The sequence below is a fragment of the Panthera uncia genome, assembly GCF_023721935.1.
Source record: "Panthera uncia isolate 11264 chromosome A1 unlocalized genomic scaffold, Puncia_PCG_1.0 HiC_scaffold_16, whole genome shotgun sequence".
Lineage (NCBI taxonomy): Eukaryota > Metazoa > Chordata > Mammalia > Carnivora > Felidae > Panthera > Panthera uncia.
Window position 1 is genome coordinate 10986181 of NW_026057576.1, and position 21972 is coordinate 11008152.

Genomic DNA, 21972 nt, shown 5'->3' on the forward strand with positions numbered 1-21972 from the left:
GAAATAGATGGCCACGAAGAGCCAGTCGCAGTTTTTCTAGCACAAGCAACCGAAGGGAGAACTGTCTCTCAGGAGAGGACTCTTGCGATTCGCAGGTGATTTTTTCATCGTGTGGGGACCTGGACCTTCTGGAGCACCAGACGAGCTTGGTGTCTTCCGAGGACGGCGCCCGGGAGCAGGAGAACATGGATGACACAAACAGCGAGCAGCAGTTCAGGGTCTTTAGGGACTTCGATTTCCTGGATGTGGAGCTGGAGGATGGAGAGGTACAGTATATTCTCTGTAAAAATACCCCCCTCAGCCTTGCCTTGACTAACGAAAAGGCTCTTTTTACCTGCTAACTGATCAGGTTTTATAACAGACTCTTTAATCGGGAGGCCGTAAACTTTGTTTTCCATCAACTTATCCAAAGGACAGCAGCTTGACTTTGGCAGAAGTTACCACACCCTTCCTGTCTGAGTCCACAGCATTTAAGCTGCCAAGTTCTTTCTAAATGGCAGGGATCTGACGTTTAATGACCACACAAAGACTGTGTGTGTGCAGTCCAAAGGTGAACTTTAAAAGAAAAAAAAAAAAAAAAAATCACAAACACATTCAGGTTCTGAGCCTGTTCACTGGTACCTGGGCAAAACTTGCTAAGAGTCTAATTATTTTAAAAGTGAAATTACTCTGATTCAGTTACTTCAAAGCTTGCCTGCTCCGACCTGAGAAGGGAGCCTCGGGGCTCCAGCATTGTTGTGCTGTTTGATGAAATCACGACTTGAAACAGGATATAGTGCACACGAGAGCTCTCTGCTCTGCTCTAGGCTGCTAGCTCGTGTCCCCGACACCTGCAGCTGCTGAATTCATGTCTCAACCGGCCAATGCAGATTTGTGGATTTGAATGATAATTACGGTGATAGGATGCTTTCAGTTATGAATCATGTGTTTGAAAACTGGGATTGGAAGGAGGGGCATCATGGTGACCCTCTCGTCTCAGTAGCTTAGAGGCACGTTCCAGCTGGGGAAAGTCTCTGCCTCATGGAGGAAAACAAAACTGACCAAAGGGAGACTGGCGTACCTAAAAATGCCTGATAAGGAGCCGGCTCCTGGTGTCACTTCACGTCCTGAGGCTCACATTCAGCTAAATGCACTGTCTTTCCCAAAGAAAGGGCTTTCTGCCAGTCTTACAGTTAAAATGGAGGCCCGAATTCAAAGTTTAACCTATCCCGTGACTGGTATGCATCTCCTGACTCAACTAGAAACTTGTGGAAACGGTACTTCGGTAGCTGCCTACCTTCCCTAAAAGGATGGGACTGTGGACCAATCCTCTTATGTTGAGGTAAGGCCAAGGAGCTCTCCACTTTTGTTCCTCCTGGCCAAGGCCTACCCTGGATGTCTGGGGAGAATTCTGTCCCCAGGATGAAGAATGTTTTCTCTACCTCTTCTTTCTGTAGAAACCAAGTTTAGCCTACCCAGTCATTAAAGAATATAAAGACGCTAGCTGTAAAACACCTTTAAAATAAGTGTCAGCTTTTCACCTTGAATTATCCTAGAACCACTAAAAAGTACTGCAGAGTTTTTCTACTGTTAACCTTAATAAGTGATAAAGAGGGGCGCCTGGGTGGCTCAGTCAGCTAAGCTAAGTCCAACTTCGGCTCAGGTCATGATCTCACAGCTCATGAGTTCAAGCCCTGCATCAGGCTCTGTGCTGACAGCTTAGAGCCTGGAATCTGCTTCAGATTCTGTCTGTCTCTCTCTCTCTCTCTCTCTCTGCCCCTCCCCTGCTCATATTCTGTGTCTCTATCTCTCTCAAAAATAAACATTAAAAAAATTTTTTTAATAAATAAGTGATAAAGAAATCAATCACTAAATGTGGTGAGGATTGTTTTAAAAAGTCTAAGCCAAAATACAACTGTTTAGAATACTTTCAAAACACCTCTGAGCCAAAGCTATATGGGATGTCCGAAGATGAGCTCCCTGATCTGGACCAATGACCTAATTTTTGTTCTTGGCCTAGAATTCACGCTTAGGCACCCTCTTCACTCTGGAAGTTAAAGTAAGGAGGGAAATTTTGATGAAGCAAGAGAGGCATCATTTTCTAGTCTCAGCCAAAATTTAAAAAAAAAAAAAAAAAATGTCTTATGGGACGTGACCTGGCAAGAGTAACGTCAAGTGGAAGAATCAGACACGGTTTCTGAACAAATTTAATTTCTGTCAAAATAAAGGAAGGAAAATATGAGGTGCCACTCACTTGAAAATAAATATTATACTAATGCTTTGGGGGATAGTTAATAATGAATGCTACATCTGACTTCTAGTATTCTGTTATTCTAGCAAACAAGAACTACAAAATCATAGTGATCATTTTCTCTTATATAATTAAGATGTTATAAGAAACTTGAGAACGTGGGGGCGTGTGGGTGGCTCAGTCAGTTAAGCGTCCGACTCTTGATTTGGGCTCAGATCATGATCTCCCATTCATGAGCTCAAGCCCCGCCTTGGGCTCCATGCTGAGTGTGGAGCCTGCTTGGGATTCTCTCTCTGCTCCTCTCCCACTCACACACACTCTTTCTCTCAAAATAAATAAATAAAACTTAAAAAAAGAAAGAAAGAAAGAAACTTAAGAGTGTGAAAGTATGTATTTCATCCAAATAAACCATCTGAGAATATTTCGCTACTTCTCAATAAGATTATAATAAGGGATTCTAACAAGCATACAGGGTAGTACAGTAAAAATGCTCGAGCTTTAGGGTCAGGCAAGTCCAACTTTGAATTTCACCTCTGCCCCTGACTTAGCTCTTGGCTTCCTCAGCTGTTAAGTGGGTATGATAATAGCCTGCCGAGTTGATGTGAGGATTAGGTAAGAACCTCTGGAAAGCTTCTAGCACAGTGTCAGGCACATAGTAGGCATTCCTTTGTACTGTCATTGGTGAATAATTCCAGCATATCCTCATCTGAGAAAGCCAAGCATATCTGGCATCTAGAGCAAAACACAATGATCAAAAAAAAAGAACAAAAACTTTTTTTAGATCTGTCCCTTTTCATTAAATAGTCTCAGAATTTACTGACTCCTATCTGTAACGGTTTGCCTTTGAAATTCTTAGAATCTTTAGAAGGTGCCGTGTCCTTGCTATTAATTGCTCATTAACAGTGAACACACCAGGATGACAGACACTAGCCTCGTGAGATGGATCAGGTGATGCCACCTTTTTTTCTCCCAGTTGATGAGCCTCATTCATTTCCCCACAACACTGAACAATTTGCTCACAAAGAAAAATTGAAGCATTCCCCCCCCCCCCCACCAAAAAAAGGGCGTTGAGGAGCACAAGGTGTCAGTCACTGAAGTGACAAGCTATTTCAGAAATCGTATTTATGATTTGTTACCCCAGATACATCATCCGCCCCTAAGAGGATTGGAATTGCTGGTGCTTGGTACTGATTTCTCTCTTTGGGCGTTTGTATATCTTTACCTTTTTTTTTTTTTTTTAAGTTGCATCAAATGAAGTATATAGCGTTGGCACTGTTTGTTACTGTTGTGTTAAAACTAAGATAAATGCACTTGAGTATCTTTAATATTATCGTTTTAAATAGACCTCTTATTTGTTTTTCTGTCCATTCAATCCGCTACGAAGGAACTGCAGGTAAGATGATGCTATGTTTAATTCAGATCCGCTAAGTAGATGTTTTGCATCGTCGCAGATTTATAACAACATAATTGCTTTTCTTCCTCCCTTCTAGCGTATGTATGCCTATCTGCGCGCATATTTACATTGAGGTGTGCGTGAGACAAAAAGTGTTTTTCTTTGTGGCTCCAGGATGGGAATAGTTTCCAAACTATAAATACAAGACAATTTTAAAATCTAGTCTGGAAGTTGCATAATTATATCTCTTGAGAGAAAGTGAGGTTTAAATAGGACCCATGGAAATCTTATAATGCCTGAGAAGGCAGCCGCACAACGGAATTCGTTGTGTTGTTACCTTCTCTAATTAAAGGTGAAGTCAACAAGCGGCATCCAACAGTATACCACGAACACTTCCAAGCAGATCTGCTTATTTTCCAGGAATTAGGAGCTGTCTTTGTATGGCAACTGTATAAAGTTTCATCCAGATGAGAACCATTTCTCAAAAGGGGGCCCTAATAATAATGGCACCCAGGAAACAGGCATAAGCCAGGACCGTCCTGGGCGTACTGACTTGTGATCACCCTACTATCCATTGCCATGTCAGACTTACTCTGAGTAGGCATATCTGGGCAAATATATTTTGACCACAGTGCACTTACGTCCCTTCACCAGTAATTCTTACCTGACAGAGTTCTAGTGTGGAAAAAAAATTATTTCAAAGAATAGTGTTTCCAACATTTCTAGAATGTTCAGTCACTAGTACTTACCTCAGTACAAATCCTGAGTGGTTAAGTTTGATAGCTGACATACGCAGATTGTCTTGAATAATTAGCCATCTCCTAAATTTTCTCCCACATAGAAAAATCTGACATAATCAGTAAGACACTGTTTTGACCTTGTGGGTTGACTTTTAATCACCACACACACTTGAGCTAGATAATAGCACTCTTGTATCTCAGTTCTTCAGCCTCCACCACGGTAACAGTTTCAACACCATTCCCTCTAATGGAGAGCTATCGTATCCTCCAGAAAGACATCCCATTATTCTTCCTGCGACAGACGCCTTCCCTTACAACCCTGCTTCTCATGCCTGGTCCAGCCGGGTCTTCACCAGAAGTGCAGTTATATCAGTAGGAGCCATCATCCTTGCCCGGTGTAGCATTCCCTGCCCCTGGGCGTCCATGTTTCTCTGCAAGCTCATGGTTCTGTCTCGGGCTCAGTGTCGGAGACTTCCAGAATTGTCACCTAAGATAGTTCATCCAGCCGATCCACTGATTGGATGCACAAGAATCGGTGCTAGGATTTATGTTTTCTATTCATATTTTGTGTATTTCTCCCAGTAATCTGCATAGTCTTTTTTCTCTGTACTCTTATTCTTCCAATCTTTTTAACTTCTTCACACATTGCGATTTCTTTTTCTCTCCCGTATTCTTGCCTCTCCACATTTTTTATTTCATTTTTTCACCGAAACAGCTATTTTAAAATCCCAGCACAACAGTTAACCTTTTCCACTAGGAAAAAAAAAAAATTATTTGGTGACAGTTTATCACAGCAGATACAGATAAAAGGTATAGATACAGATAAGACAGCAGATATAGGTACAGGACATGGAAATCATATTCAACGTCTCCTTTTTATAATCAGACGGTCCTAAGAACAATCATAAACATCACGCGTGGGGATCAATAATGATAATGATTTCTGTATCATATCCAGAATGTGCTCAGGATCATTACCTGTTGCCTTCCACCATGAATAGCCAAAACAGACTTTGGAAAAGCTAAGCGTCTGTTCTGTGAGAGATCTATGAGAATGGCAAGGTGTGCTTCATTCAGATCCAGGAGAAATAGATCCTTAAACCAGAGGAAGATTAGTAAATTTAATGATCCTAATTTTAACAGTGATTTGCCTCTCTCATATTATACGGTTACGCTAGTCACTGAGCTCTCACCGGAAAAAGTTGTTTTATTTCAGTGACCCATCAGACAGTGTTTCACATGGCCAATAAATGAAAGGATTCTGGGCTAGATTTTGTTTAGATTCCCTGTTCGTGTAGGTTAAAACTCGCTTATCAGGGGGCTGTGTACTATTTCCCTTGCTTTATTCCTGTTTTAACACAGAGAAAAATAAAACCCCAGTTCCTTTCTACGAAAAGATTTTGTGTGGACAAAGATACTTAATATCAGACGGTTAGCAGAGCAAGTCTGAGATACAATTAGAAGCTTGAACACTTGGATTGCCACTTAGCACGGTTGTCAGTAAATTAAAAGGTACAAGTCAGCGATAGTGCTTGGGACCAAGTCAGTCATTTCAGGAAAGCAACTCATTTCCACGTTGGGACAATTACTTAAAGATGAGCCTAAAGCAAAAGTCAAGCCACACTGCTCTGGCCTCTGCGTAGTGCATGATCCGTCAGACTTCGCCCAGCTGCTCTCAGATGTTCTTTTAACTCGCATTTGATCTGCAAAAACCGCTGTAGCAGGAACAGGCTGGAATGTTTACCTAATGAATGCTCTTCTACTTAATACCCAAGGGATGTGGAATGTGCTACAGCATAGCTCCTACTTTTTCTCCTTCTGAAAATAGTACTAAACGGGCCGGGGAGGGGGGCACACCTCTTTGGAGATTGTTTTAATATTAATGGTCTCTTTCTTACAGCTCTTTGGAAACACAGATCATTATAGGGTTTACCAAAGTCACAGTTTAAAAAATATAATACTACCCGCCACGCCATGGAGAAGCGTGCAGTGCTTCTCCCTGCGAGTTAATACGCATCTAGGTGAAAACAGTATGCTTTCACTACCTTCCACATCATGTGAACAAATTGGTTGCTACCAAGGTAGACGAGAGCTTGAGAGTTCGTCATGAAAACATTTGTTTCTAAGCTATGATTATGACTTAACTGGATGTGTGAAGGTGTAAGTGCAGGAAGATCCTGGCATAAAAACCAGCTGCTGGTATGATTTCAGGGTGAGAGTATGGACAGTTTCAACTGGGGAGTGCGCAGGCGTTCTCTGGATAGCTTGGACAAGTGTGACAGGCAGCTTCTGGAGGAGAACCCACTTGCAGGAAGGTCTCCCAGCCTCAACAAAATGAACCGTGAGGATTCTGACGAGTCCTCCGAAGAGGAGGACCTCACAACCAGCCAGATCCTGGAGCATTCAGACCTAGTAAGTAGAAACCTTCCCACCATAGGAGACGGGAGACTATGTTCGTAACTGAAGCAGTAAGCATGGTTTCCAGTCGCCGCTAAAGAAACTTTCCACCGCTGCTAAACCCAAATCCGAAACGTCGGGTGGCGTCCAACCGATTGTAACGTGCCTCTTGCCTCTAGGTTGCCGACAGACACAACTACTGGGGCATTTGTTATAAGCCCTCGATGGCATCGAGTCTGTTCAGGCCTGGACTTTCCTCAAATAACTTTTATGAGTCTGGAACCTTTTTAAAAATTCCTGAGACATCTGAAGTCTTAGGCAGTCTAACAGTGAGACGTTTGGATGTGGTTATCTGCAGATACGAGTGTTCATGTTTTCCAGTTCTGGGCCATCATTTGCTCTGCCAGCTGCCGTGTGTCAGTTCTAACGGTAGCGAAATACGTACGTTAAACGATACCCGTCAGCCAACAACCGGCTCGGGCAGTGGTTTGTACTCTTACGTAGAGAATAATTCGAGCTTGTAGAGAAACTTCACTCTGTGTTTTACCTGCTCCGCTTTCTCAACAGATCATGACTCGTTCCCCTTCCGAGGAGACGAATCCCCTGGAATCGCTCGCCGCGGCCTGTGACATGACCCCTGCCGACCCTCATTCCTTTAGCACCAGAATGGCTAGCTTTGACGCGGCTCTGTCTGACATGAATAATCTGCAGATCTCTGAGGGCTCCAAGGTGAAGAGATTTTGGCAATTACGATGGCAATTTACTTAAAGAAAAAGTACCTCCAAATTGCTGAGAAATCTTGGGGGGGCTATAAGTGGAGAGACTGCCTTTATCTTTTTCTTTCTTGCTTTTCTGAAATACTTGAGTTTGCGCACCTGAGCCTCGGTTTTGAAGCGGTTTCCCTCTCGCAAATGAGCAGCCACCTTCTTGTTGGCTGAAAGAGCTTCAATCTGAGGTCCTTTTCAAACGGAACACTTGGCATTTCCCATACAGCAGGAACACTGCTGATTAATGGCAAAACAAATCGGCATATGTCTGAGATGGTTGTGACTTGGAAACTGCTGTTCTTTGTCATGACTTTTATAAAACAATATGCTAAGTGAGGAGTGGGCGTATGCATGTATTTGGGGAAATTTTTTCCTATGTAGGAACCAGCTATACAATCTGTGCATTGATTCCATTCTGGCCTTTTGGCATACTATTGGAATTTTCAGTGTTGATCACAATATTATGCCAGATTTGCACAAAACCGTCCTAGCCAGACTGAGGAGAGAAGTAAGTAACGGATACAGTTTTCTTATTTAAAAGGTCAGGTCTTTAAAAAGCTAACAATGTACATTCCATTTGAAGTTGATTTTATCAAATTTCCCTACAATATCATCACCATAAAACTACCCACTCCCACACTGGGTTCACATAAGTGCCCACATTTATGCCCGTCAGTATAGAATTTTATTCTCTTATACTGGAAATACCAAAATAACTTCCTACTGCTGTTAAGGGAAAACTTCCTTCTCCTGAGTTTGGCAGTACAAGTTTGAAAGAGAAAACTATAAAAAACAATTTTTAAGATGTATAAAAGTATATTCTTTCTGATACTTCTAGTGGGAAAAACTATAATGCTGGCTGCTGTATGTTCTTTTATAGTGGACTTAAAATAGATTGAGACCGAGGGAAATCTATGCCCTTCAAACCAAGGACAACCACCCAAATCGCAATCACTTAAAAATATTGAAGATTAAAGAATGATTTCTAAGAGAGCCTCACTGCCAAAGGGGTATAGTCAAATTCTTAGAGTCAGTGGAGTCCTTTTTTAACCAAAAAAAAGGCCCAGAAAGGAAACTTGTCTGAGATTAAAATTCCAGAATCCCAAGATTAATAAATTTCATGAAAAGGACATCACAAAATAAATGTGAAGTTATTAGTGTTTGTTATTCCTCAGTCCTAGAATAGCCATTTTCTCCATTTTTTCTAGTCTGAATGCTAAATTACATAGATTTCTCCTAGAAAGCACTACCTAAGTGGTAATATATTTATGGACTCCCACAGAAATCATCTAATTCTGTCAAGGAAAAGTTAAGTCTAATTTCTGAAAGGCTGTCTCTGTTTTCCCCCATGAGCTGGGTTTCTGCAGGGTGTAATACAGCCGTGATGTTAGAAAAAGAAAAGAAAGGAGATTTTTGTAAGAATTCAGCCCTCCCCTAATAGATTAAGTTTATGTGCACTAATAACCCACACCAGTCACCAGCAGTCAGTCTCGTTGGCACCACTGTAGTTTTTAAAAAGCAGGAAAAAAGCAGATATGGATAAGCCTCTGAAACTCTGCATTTATGAGCAATTCCTTCAAAGACATGAGATATCTTGTTTCCCTACCATATCTTTAAACACTCCTCTTAATTTCCCTATTAATCCTAGATTCAGAATACTAACTGGGTGGCCGGATAGCAACCTGTGATAATGCTCTAATTCATATATATTTCTCTTTTGCCTTGCTTTGTTTTGTTTTGTTTTGTTTTTTAAGAAAGTGACTCACTGAACTGTGTGCGTGTGATGCCTTCTTTTCCTCTTCTGGTCTGTAACCCAGTTGCCTTCCTTCCTCTCATAAAGAACAGTCAGTTCTCCGGCTGACTCCCCCTGGCCCACATTCAAACCCAGCCTCTTTTTCCATTCTACTTGCTCTGTCTCTCGCCTGCCCCTCATTGATCCCAGTTCTGCCTGACCTAGAGCCCTTTCATTTCGCTGCTCAGTCTACATTTGACAGCGGGGTGAGACGAGCCTCTTCCATCCGTTATCTCCAGGGGGTATCCCTAAGAGCACAGCATGTATGTAAATGGGTCTTAGAGGATTTCCAGTATGGAAAGACCTGTGAACGGGGCAGGCTCAGTGAACAACTATGGATCACTCATGCACCCTGCAGGTATTTCTTGAGCATTTACTATACTGGCCCCTGGTGATTCTAAATTCCAGTTGCCATAGGTAAAGGAATTCTGTATCAGAGAATTCCCTCCGGATAGGCTTGCTTTGGAAGGTAAGGGTTGTACAGTGCAAAAAGCAAGTCCGATCGCTCTGATTATCTCCTTGATGTCAGGCAAGTCCCTTTCCCACACACGAGTTGTCTATAAAATGTGAGGGGTCTCTGTATTTAGCATTTCTATCCCCCGTAATTACGGGTCAAATGTGGCCATCTACTGAGAACCTCCTTGCAAACTATTGCGGACAAGAATGAAAAGAAGGTAAAGAATTAACAGTACTCCGGAGAATGCCCGAGTCCAGTTGTAGAAACTCACTGTATTGTAGCTGGGAAATAAGTGGCCCCAATTTCTATCACTCTCAGGATTTGTCACTTTTATTTTTTCCTTCAGTGGAATAGATTTTCCCAAATATATTCTCACATGGTGGGGGGATCCTTTCCTCTTTTTCTTCTTCCAGGCTGAAGCTGTCCAGGAGGAGGAGGACACCGCCGTGCATGAGGACGATCTTTCCAGTTCTGTTAATGAACTCCCAGCAACTTTCGAATGCAGTGGTAGCTTTAGCCTGGATATGACTGAGGCAGAAGAAAAGGGCAATCGAGCACTGGACCAGTTTACTCTTGCAAGGTAAAGAAGCCCCTGGTGGAAACGAACGGTGATGGTGTACCTGGCACTTTGTCTTGTATTCACTGTATCTCAAGTGAGGTCACGTGGGCACTGCTGGGACTTCCTAATGAGGAGTCCAAATTGGCTTCTGACTCAGAGGGCTCTCGGCTGGTCAGAGCCGTGCAACCGAGTGTGGAACTGAAAAGGGTACTCATGCACAGGGAATCATAAAGCCACTGAGTAACGTAGAATAACACAGAGTAACATAAAGCCATGGCGTAACTCAAAAGCCAAAAAGGGGTCTGGGGACATGGTCCGGGTTTTGCATGCTTTGAAGATAAGCAAGACTGGCAAGCCTTGGAAATGAGGAGTTCTTTCCATTTCGAGTTTAAAGACAAGAACAAGAAGCTCTTTATAAGTTAAATACCTACTCTTTTTTAAGTGGGTGGCTTTCAGCCTAGTCACTGATGTTTCTGAGACTAGTGAGCTGTAGTCAGAGAACACGAATGGACAAAAATAGAGAGGAATAGATAAAACACTAATGCAGCATCTAGAATAAATAACAAGTGATGAAGGCTACAGATTGGCTTCTGGAAAAGAAAGTCAGAATCCTAAAATCTCTCTTCTGAATGTGGACAAGAACGAAACAGGTTTGGATACGGCTAGACAGAGACCTTCTGTTATGGTGAGCAGTATCTGGTCTTTGAAGGGCAAGCTGATGGTGATAATACCCACAGAAGAATCTGACCTTTCACTTGTGTTTATTATCTTCCCTTTCCTCGTCCCTCTCGGTCTCTCTCACCCTGCGTTTCTCTTCTTGAATTTTCCCTTTCTCCCTTCTCCCTCTTCTCCTGGGCATTCATGCATGTGCAGCCATTAATACTCTCCCCGACAAAGGAAAAGCTAAAAGATTCAAAATGTTTGTTATAATGGTTCATAATGGAAAATGAAAAGGATCAAAAGTGCCAAAGCATGGCAAGTAGTGTTTATGTGTCTGGGGAATGGCCACTGGGAGGGACAGTTGCTGGAGGCTCCAAGAGGTCAGGGGGAGCCTAGGTGTCTCAGTCGGTTAAGCGTCTGGCTCTCGATTTCGGGTCAGGTCATGATCTCATGTTTCATGAGATGGAGCCCCGCATTGGGCTCTGTGCTGACAGCATGGAGCCTGCTTGGGATTCTCTCTCTCTCTCTCTCTCTCTCTGCCCCTCATCCCTCATGCACACTTGCACTCTCTCTGGCTCTCTCGCTCACTCGCTCTCTCTCAATAAATAAATGTGTACAAAACTTAAAAAAAAAAAAAAGGAGGTCAGAAAGGGAGAAATCATAGAACTTCTAGAGGAAAGGTCTCTTTCCTCCAAGCAGAAGAGAACGTTGAAGGGCTGTGAAGGAGAGCTGAGTCCCTACAGCAACCTCAAAGGGAGGAGGGGACAGAACAGCTGACAGGGTTAGAATTTACACAGCCCGGGGAAGGATGAGGACGTCACTCCTTGACCAGGTTGTTTTCATCTTTCACAGCTTTGGAGAAGGTGACAGGGGGGTCTCTCCCCCTCCCTCGCCCTTCTTCTCGGCCATCCTTGCTGCGTTTCAGCCCGCGGCCTGTGACGATGCAGAGGAAGCCTGGCGCAGCCACATCAACCAGCTCATGTGCGACTCAGATGGCTCCTGTGCTGTGTATACATTTCATGTGTTCTCCTCCTTGTTTAAGGTACGGTCCTCGCTAGCAGTTCAGATGACTAGGTCTCTTAGGGGAGCCAGCTAGCTTCCGGTTTCAGAAGGGGTGCTTGTTTCATTCTGGGTCTGCATTATTTTCTCCTCCAGATACCCCCCCCAGTTGCCTGTGACTTCAGCCTTTCTTCTGTTTAACCGTAATCTGCTCAACCTTCTTAAACTGGTATCGCAAAGGCCTTGCCCCCAAATGATTGAGTCCACACGCTGTCCTGTTCGCTTTTGCCGTGCTGGCTTATCTTGATGTCGTGATCCCAGGCAACCATGACATGATGTCAGAACCAGCGAGTGGTATCATCTGCCGAGCCTATCCTGCACTCCTCTTAGACCCCTTCTGTACCTCTCTTTTTTCTTTACTGTTCATATTTATCTTTTTCTTGTGTTTTATCTCTTTCCCGGCATGAATTCCTTAAACATGTCAGCCGTAGCTATGAACACTTGCTTCTCCTCAGAGATGCTTCCGGACACATGAACAGTCATACTTTGCGTCTCCTGGGTGAGCCACAGCCTGGCGGGTCCAGATGGTGTCTTTGTGCAAATTGGAAACGGATGTCCCTTCCTCCAGAGCATTGCAGCACAGGGTGTGGCCAGCAGAGGGCAGGCTGGATCTCAATCCCTCCGCCAGGCACCCGTGGCATCTTGCACACAACTCAACGAAGCAGCCTCTGTGTGGACACCTTCAGATTTCAGCTATTATCCCCAAACACACTTACAACATCTGAACCAAAGAGGTGGAGGGAACTTGACTTCTGATGGGTGATCGAAGGTTTATTTTTATGCCTGCCTGTCTGTTGCTGTGCAAATACCTGTCGGTTCCTCTGTGCATCTTGCTCTGAACTTTTGCTCTCTAAATTTCATCAAACGATTGCTGGAGGTGGGAGGGGCATCAATAGAAGAGAAAGATGGCCTGTTTTGAAGCAACCCCGAAGGTCTGCCGTCATCGCTGGAATTAACTAGCCCTGTGTGCTGTATTTGAGGCTGATCCTGTCTGGGAAAGTGGCATGGCTGGAAGTAATGTTTAGCCATGAAGATGAGGCTATGGGTGAAGATTTGTATGGTTACCATACAGTGTAGGAGAAAACTAGTTTTAAAAAGCCAGTATGTATGGTAGTATTTTTTTTAATTTTTTTAAGCTTTATTTCTGAGAGAGAGAGAGACAGACAGACAGAACATGAGTGGTGGAGGAACAGAGAGAGAGGGAGACACAGAATCCGAAGCAGGCTCCAGGCTCTGAGCTGTCAGCACAGAGCCCATCACGGGGCTTGAACTCACGAACCATGAAGTCATGACCTGTGCCCTACTTGGACATTTAACCGACTGAGCCCTCCAGGTGCCCCCCTTTTTTTTAATTTTTTTAAGCTTTATTTCTGAGGGGGGGTACTATTTTTTTAATGTCTAGAAAATAGTGAAGATTATACACTAGCATTTCACTGTAGTTTACTCAGGGTGATGAGATTATAGGTGTATTTCTCCCTGCTCCTTTTTACTTTCTTTAGAGCTCCTATTTTCCACTAATGAAAATGCCTTTCTTTCAGCATTTTTTCTAAACTTGTATTTGCTCACTCACAAAGCAGAATTGCCACTAATAATGCAGGGGAAATGTGAAAAGGGACTTACGTAGTAGTTCCAACTTTTGGTAGATGTGAGTAATGGGGGAGTGACCAGCCAGACAAGGTAGAACCCTCTTACGCTGTCTTATAGGTTGAGCTCTATAGAGTAGATCATGAAAGAGGGACAGTCACTTGGCTGGACTGAGGGATGGGCTCACTAATCACCTTCAGGAAGAGCCATGGCAGAAGGGAAAGGCAGGAAAATAAGGAATTCTATTAAAAGTGCAAAATGAACCACATCTTTATCCATGTGGTTTATACATACAATGGAATACTACTTGGCACTGAGAAAGAATGAAATCCTGCCATTTGCAGTAACGTGGATGGAACTGGAAGGTATGATGCTGAGTGAAATAAGTCAGTCAGAGAAGGAGAGATAACATATGTTTTCACTCCTATGTGGATCTTGAGAAACTTAACAGAAGACCATGGGGGGAAGGGAAGGGGAAAAAATAGTTACAAAAAGAGGGGGAGGGAGGAAAACCATAAGAGACTCTTAAACACAGAGAATAAATAAATAAATAAATAAATAAATAAAATTTAAAAAAAGAGAACAAACTGAGGGTTGATGGGGGAGAGGAGAAGAATGGGTGCTGGGCATTGAGGAGGGCACTTGTTGGGATGAGCACTGGGTGCGGTATGTAAGCGAGGAACCATGGGAATCCACCCCAAAAACCAAGAGCACACTTTACACACCGTACGTTAGACAATTTGACAATAAATTATATTTAAAAAATAAAATAAAATTAACTTAAAAATAAATTTTAAAAAAAGTAGGACCATCTGCCTCAAAGATTTCAAATTCAGGAAGCCACTATTTAATTAGTATAAAAAGTAAAGTCTGTTTTTGAGCCTGATGGCCCTTCTTATGACCCATTTTTGGAGAATTACATACCAATAGTACTAACAGCTACACTTTCTCATTTTGAGTGTTATTGTGCTGCTTTCTCCCAAGTTTTCAGTTTCCTTTTAGTGAAATCTTTTAGAAAGTTGCCTGGACAAAACGAGGGTTGTGTCTGAGATTAACCGGGAGCTCGAGGGGCTGTTAGGCTTAAGACAGAAAAAACAGGCTGCTGAGAGATAGGAATTCCAGAAACACTCTAACACTGAGCTGATTGAAATTTTAACACAAACTATGAGAAAGTTACCATTTGAGGTAAATTTACTTGTTAAGGATTTAGAAGCAAAGTAGTTTATTTTTTATATTGTTCTAAAGTCTGTTTTAAAATAATGGTCACTGGGTAATAATTTATGTTTGGCTGTTGTAGTCATTTTTTCTCATTATAGTCACTAGCTATTTGTGCCCCATTTCCTAGTCACAAACAATACTTTTCCCGCTGCCCAGCAAGGCCATTTCCTCTTGGCCCTCTACCGTACTCTCAGTTACATGCAGACCCCTGATTGGAGCTCGCTTCAACAAATGAAGCCTTCCCTTCCTTCTTTCTCCCTCCCCATCACCTGGGGTCCCGAGCACATCGTGGTTACATCTGTCACGCTTGTCACATTCTATCAGAATTCCTTATTGTCTGTCTCCCACAGAGTGGGCGAGTAATGGTGTCTGATTTTGATTTCCCAGCAGCTGGCACCATTGCTAACACACAATAGGTGCTCAGTAAATGTAAGAAGCATGAATAGGAATCTTTTTTTAGCGGAAATCTTAAACAGATGGTTTCTGATTTCATGCCAGTAGACCAGAAGGTTGAAACACGAGCTGGGAGGTGGGCTCGAGGGGCACTTTGAGGTTTGGACTTTATTTTTCCATCCATGCAGTAGGTAAATTCCTATGGACCTTATCTGCAATAATAGTCATACAAATGTGTACCTCTTTTTTGAGTTTTTGATATACATTTAGCCTTAAGAACTTTCTCAACTATCATCAAATGCTATGTGATTGAGAACAATACTAATAACACAACAGGTATTAAATAAAATATGCTGGGAATGAAATACATTTTGGACGTGCCGTCTACAAAGCTGTTGGCCAGTCCTCACCATGTCTGTTTACTCTTTTCCAGCATTTTCCTATGAGTCTGAAGGCCACATTTCCCTGTATTTAGTTGGATTTGGGAGGGGATAGAGAGGAGGTAATTGCCAAAATAATTTGGTTTTAAAAACAAGGAATTGATTTCTAATGGTCCAGCGTGGACATCTTCCCAAGTGTCTCAGTCACTATACATCCTTCCTGCCACTCCTGTGTTAATGTCGTCATTGTGTCGCACAGTGCCACCAAATTATACAATGTGTTTATATGGAAGTTAGGTGAGGACACGAGTGAGTGTCTATCCCCTAAATACCACCTGCCTTTATAAGAGGCTCTAAAGCTCCCTGACAGGTTCACAGACCTCACCTTATCCTTAGGTAAAATGGAAAGAACCCCAAACTCTTTGGGGACCTGAGTCCTACTCCCAGCTCTGCCATTCAACTAGATATGTGATGCTACACATGGCACTTGTCCTTCGTCTCTGCTCTGACGTTCAGTCGGGTTTTTTAGTTTTTCTAACTGCACATAAAACTAAGTCAAATATGTATGCTACACATTATACCAAGGTTCTCATATGTTAAATAAAAAATAATGAATATGCAGCATGGTTGGCACTTTTCTAATGTAAATCATAAAGAACCAGCCTGCTGTTGTTGTAGGGACGTGCTACTTTGCTCACAACAGGGCAGAGAGGATTTCTCCCGGACTAGATTCCACAACTCAAAAGGCATGACATCTCTTTGAGTTTGAAAGCCAGTGCCTAGGACTGAAGTTATATTTTGGTTCAACATTGTGTTCTTTTTGTTAAAGATACTGTGTGTTGGAAGTTTGGGGGCTAAACAATGTTCCCATTTTGTCACCGACACGGGCACAGTGAATCACATTCTTCCTGATTACAGTTGTGCCTCAGGCTGTACAGGAGGACCTACCTCCTAGGAAGCATCATAGATTTGTGGAAGGAATGTGAGCGCTGGGGTCAGGCTCACCCTTCCTCTGTCACTTACTGGCTGCATGACCTTAGGCAAGTCATGTCTTAACCTGGACTTCCTTGCCTGATTGTGAGGGTTAATGAGCCAGTGTATGCAACCCTACAGGACACGGTTATGGACATCTTGCCAGACACACCCTCAGAGGGAGATACTAATCCGGACCCATGTAGCATTTACTTTCATTTGCCAGAGGTTCAAATGGCACTGTTTTGGTGCTCTCTCTCAAGAAGCTGTGATCTCGGGGAACAGGAAAGGGTTACATCGCATGGCCCTTTCTGTCTCACGCACGTTGACGTAACCTCAGGAACTTCTCGCTGATCTGACAGACGAGCGAGGTGGACTCAAGCTGCTGACCAGCTCTGACCATCAGCAAAAAGAAAAGCGCAATTTATTTAAAAGATTATGTAAACATCACCCTCTCGGAAACACTTTAAGAAGAAACTTTGCCCACACTGGGTGATCACCTACTTGACTTGAGACCAACACTCACTCTACTCCCCATCTCCCCCACCTCGACCTGAGGACCTATGCTCATTTGACGTTTTCATAAAGATTTCAAAGTAGTTTTTTGCTGGTATATAAGTTAAAACTTGGCTTTTATAAATGGTCATTGTTTTGCCTTTCAGAATATTCAGAAAAGGTTCTGCTTCCTAACCTGTGATGCCGCCAGTTACCTTGGAGACAATCTGCGGGGAATCGGGTCCAAGTTTGTCAGCTCTTCTCAGATGCTCACCTCCTGCTCTGAATGCCCTACACTCTTTGTGGACGCTGAGACTGTGAGTACCCCGGTCCTGCTGTGGTGGCAAATGGCGGGCCCAGCTTAGGGTGTGAAACATACAGGAAGCGTGCTAGTGTTGTGGTTTGAAAAATACTCAGTGTTTGTGAGCAGCACCATGTTGTGACACGACCCCCAAAGGCCGGAGTCTCCATGGTAATGACTCTACATTGCCAGCCAAGGCCAAGTCATTTCAGGGAATCGGGAGAAAAATCCACGTTGGTGCTCCCTCCGTGTCCTTGGCACCTGTCTCCAGTATCTCTGGATTTGACCGCTGTGAACATGATGAGCCAACCCCCAGAGCTGACCTAGCCCATCCCACAATGCCAGGTTGTCCAGCCAGATGGGTCTCCAGAGGCAACATGTCCTCATTTTCCTTACTCCCAAGTGTCAAGTGGAGAGAGATTGCCCCCTGGAGGGATTCATCCAGCCCAAACTGCAAGTGATGAAGTTGAGGGTTAAGTAAAGCATCCTCTGGCTGACTGCTAAATCATGACTCTACATATAAGTCTAAGCCTGCATGAGTGGTGAGCTCTTTGGGGTGTGTGTCACCTTTCTGTATATCCTCCATGCATCTCACACAGATGTCTTATATGCTGAGTAATGAACTAATAAGGTTTAGAACCAATGAGGATGTGCTTTGATTTCAAAAGTCTCTGAAGAATTAGTCTCTCCAAGGACTCGGTGGTCGGAATACAATAGGAGAAATCATTCTATCTTAAATGATTTAAAGCAAAGATTAACTATAAAATCAGTTCAAAAGTCTATTTGGAGATGTGTCTTCCCACTACTTGGAGTATTACTGGATGAAGATATCAGAGTTTGTGCATCAAATGAGTACATCTTAATGTGGGATCCTACAGAATACGTGGTAAGGCTTGAGTGTCTATACTGATATGGAGAAAACCGGATATTTTTGTAGATTTGCATTAGTGAGCCAGTATTCAATTACAATTGCAGCTAATAGTGGAACAGAATTACACATTGCACAGCTTACTAAAAATGGACCCACTGGTCCCTACTTTACATTATTTCTAAATACATTTCTCTTTTGTATCTGTGTAGCCATGCCTGTGTCTAGTTATCTCTCTAGTTGTTTTAATACAAATTATTTTCCTGCCTTCAGCTCCTTTCTTGTGGACTTCTGGACAAGCTCAAGTTCAGTGTTTTAGAACTGCAAGAATATTTGGACACCTACAACAACAGAAAAGAGGCCACTCTCTCGGTAAGCTTTTGTGTCTCTGTGCATATGCTTTCAGTTAAAATCAAATGAACCCACTTATGGGCCCTGGGAAGGTGTTGTGATTAATATAGGATAGGATCTTTGGGAGAAGAAAACGTCATCCATTCCTCTGTTAGGAAGACTACAATTCCAATTTAATACTGGTAGAACTGTTAACAGTATGTATTATACAAAAATGATACTACAGAAGAGAAATTATCAGCCTTCATTTTAGCTCCATAATTTCCCTACTTGGAAACGGAAACATGGGTATCTGCTCGATGTCTCCTTGTCAATGTGATTAACTTTTCTCAGAGATGTAAAATTGCTAATGACTTCCTCCCAGTGTTTGCCTCTCCTGAAACTCATTGGGGTAGATCTCTGCTCTCCCCTCCTCTTAACTGCTCTTGGTAGCTGTCTCTCCCTGACTCCATTGCTTCTCTTGGCCTCGACTCCAGCTCTTTACTCTTTCCTTCACTGATCTAGACCGTAAAATGTTAGGAACAGAAGTGATCCAGAAACCTCCATCAGACATGCGGAACCCCTGATTTCTGACAAGCAATTGTGTGTAATGACTGTGGGACGCTTCTTATAATATGCCAGGCACAACAGGAAAGGCGTGGATTTTGAAATCAGATGGACGTGGGTTCAAATCACAGATCAGCTACTTAAGGGTTAGTGACCTGGGATAAATTACTTACCTCCTCATCTCAGATTCATCATCTGTAAGACAGTGATAACAATTAATTTGCAGAATTGTTGTAAGGGTATAACAATCGTAATAGTTGTAGCACCTATCATCTCCTGAGTCCCTTCTACGTGTCCAACGTAGTCCAAATAGAATTACCTGAAAAGAGTTAAATTTCTTAAATTAAATCATGTAATACTCATAACTACCCTGGGAGTTGCTATGATTATCCTCAGTAGCTCAGAGGTAGAAAATCAGTTTTGAAATCCAGGTCTATGGGATTCCAAAGTCCATGCCCTCAAACACAACACAATGTTTATTGCCTTTTAAATAGAAATAACGTATGTAAACTGCCTAGCACAGTGCCTCATACATAGAAGATATTCATCACAAAGTTACTTGTTTTATGTTTGTTGCTCTTGTTATTAATCTTTTCATGATCTGTCCAAGGGCAAGAGTTCTAATGCTCTGCAATAACAATTCCCATTGTCTTTTACTCCTGTGGCTCCTTAATGGTCATTGTTTCCCATTTTCTCCATCATCAGTTAATAAAAGTAATCCTTCCATCCTTCTTGGTGAACAAACCAATCTTTTGATGTCAGATGCAAGTTTCAGTTCTTCAGTCCTTATTGTTTTGTGTCCAGAGGTTCCTTCTCACATCTGTATTGGTTACCATCCCAGGTACTTAAGGCTGGTAGCATCTCTAAATAGCTGAGCTATTATTATAATAGCCTTTCTTACATTGAAGCAGACCTGCCCCCAGAGAAGCCACCCAACATAACAGAGAGGTAGGTGGGTCATGAGTCGGGTTTCATGGTCCAGTACCACCCGTCCTGTGAGGAAGTATTGGTTTTTATCTCCAAATCTCAATCGTATGAAAGGTTTCTAACTGTATATGATTTTTTCAAAATGATACACAAACTAGGAGTGGTCCGATGAAACCATTCTCCAGGAACGATGTACCACAATGTTCAAATTATATTTTTAAGTGAGCTCACTGAACCCATATGAACAGATATTTTAATCTCAAATAGTTCATCTTCAACCAGAAAAAAATACTTTCAAAAAGTTATTGCAGCAAAATTTTATTTTACCATGATTAGAAGCTTAGTCGATTCTCCCTGTCGGGAGTGATGACAAAAATGTTTTCAGGGCATCACTGATTTTACCTCTGTCTGCATCTCTTTCTAACAACAGTGGCTCGCAAATTGTAAGGCAACATTTGCAGGAGGATCAAGAGATGGAGTAATTACCTGTCAACCAGGGGACTCGGAAGAAAAGGTAATAAAAACCTGTTAGAATTTATCTTTTCCATGCTCTGACACCCTGCGTTGATCTTGACCCACCCAAGAAGCATAGAGCACAAGAAAGGAAGATGCACAATGGGGTCATCCCATACATTCACAAGAAGCCAGTAGCGTAAGACACAATGATGTTCAAGCCAAGCATGACTGTGTGTTGATGAGATTTGTGGGGGGAGTCTTCTTTTTGGAAAAGCAGAGGTATAAAAGTGATCTTTTTGCTGGACATCATTTAACTATACTAATCATTTCCTAATAAATCTGTTCTTCATTTAGAATATAAAACAAAATTTTATTCGTTCTTCACTGAATCGCTCAGTTTCTTCAGGGAAGGAAGTCTTTGTTGACCTTTCAGCCATCACTCTAAAACAGATGGTTTTTTCTCATTTAGAGTTGCTTTAAGTAATACACCTCAGACCAGCTGGCTTGTAAATGTATGCTGTATTGTCAAAGAAATGGGGCGGAAGATTATGAATGGATTAAAATCATTCATTCTGCAGTTATGTACTAAGTGCCTCCTATGGGGTCCATATGGTGGATACAATAATGAACAACAGACAAGCCTGTGCCCTTGTGGAGCCTCCGATCTTGTCAGGGAGACAGACATGAATCAAAAACTCATCTAGGTGCAAACGGCAGTAACTGCTATTAAGGAAAGAACTGTAAGCTATGGAAAGGAATCTGATCAAATGGGGAGTGTAGTTCTGAGAAGACTTCTCTGTGAAAGTGTCATCTAAGTGAAGATCTCAAATACGAGCTAGAGATAGTCAAGTAAAGGGGAATGTGTAGAGAAGTTGTGCAAAGGCCCTGAGGCAGGAAGGGACCTGGCCCTTTGCAAGAACTGAAGAGAGTCTGGCTACAAGTGCAGAAAGCGACTTGGAGAAAAGTTTGAGAAGAGTCTGGAGAAGCTGGCAGAAGCCAGACTGTGCAGGGCTTGGGTGTTTATCTTAACAGCAATGGCAGGCAATTGAAATGTGGTTATGAGTAGATTCAGGCTCTCACACTCTACTGTGGAAACAGACTGAAGTGCTCAAGAGTGGATTAGAGAAGTCAAGTGAGGAGGCTACCTTCCAGTCAGGCAGAGGTGCTACCCTAGAATGACATCATCACTACTGGAGAAGCATTTTGGATTGTGCACCCTTCAGAGGATGAGAAATCATCTTCCTGTGTTACAAACAGTGCTATACTGAAGTGTAAAAACAAAAAAAAAAAAATTGAGGAGTAAAAGTTTTCCACAGAGTATCAGTGGATCAATTTCAGTTTGGTAGTTGTTCAACAAGTTTGCGGTCCTGTCATGGGGAGTTCTTAGGCAAGCCCCTTGCTAAGTGTTAGTGAAGAGGTAAGAGATT

General features: G+C 42.5%; 1 protein-coding gene across 11 annotated transcripts in view; it reads left to right on the forward strand.

The window, feature by feature from the left end:
* The window catches only part of FRY (FRY microtubule binding protein), a 339974-nt gene that overhangs the window by 298045 nt on the left and 19957 nt on the right, over positions 1–21972 (forward strand). For all 11 annotated transcript variants that reach the window (XM_049646775.1, XM_049646767.1, XM_049646768.1 and 8 more), the window contains 8 exons: positions 96–266; positions 6575–6775; positions 7328–7489; positions 10190–10356; positions 11848–12037; positions 17264–17413; positions 18539–18637; positions 20520–20603. In XM_049646775.1, the coding sequence (XP_049502732.1) occupies positions 96–266; positions 6575–6775; positions 7328–7489; positions 10190–10356; positions 11848–12037; positions 17264–17413; positions 18539–18637; positions 20520–20603 (1224 nt within the window). The remainder of the gene's footprint in view (positions 1–95; positions 267–6574; positions 6776–7327; positions 7490–10189; positions 10357–11847; positions 12038–17263; positions 17414–18538; positions 18638–20519; positions 20604–21972) is intronic.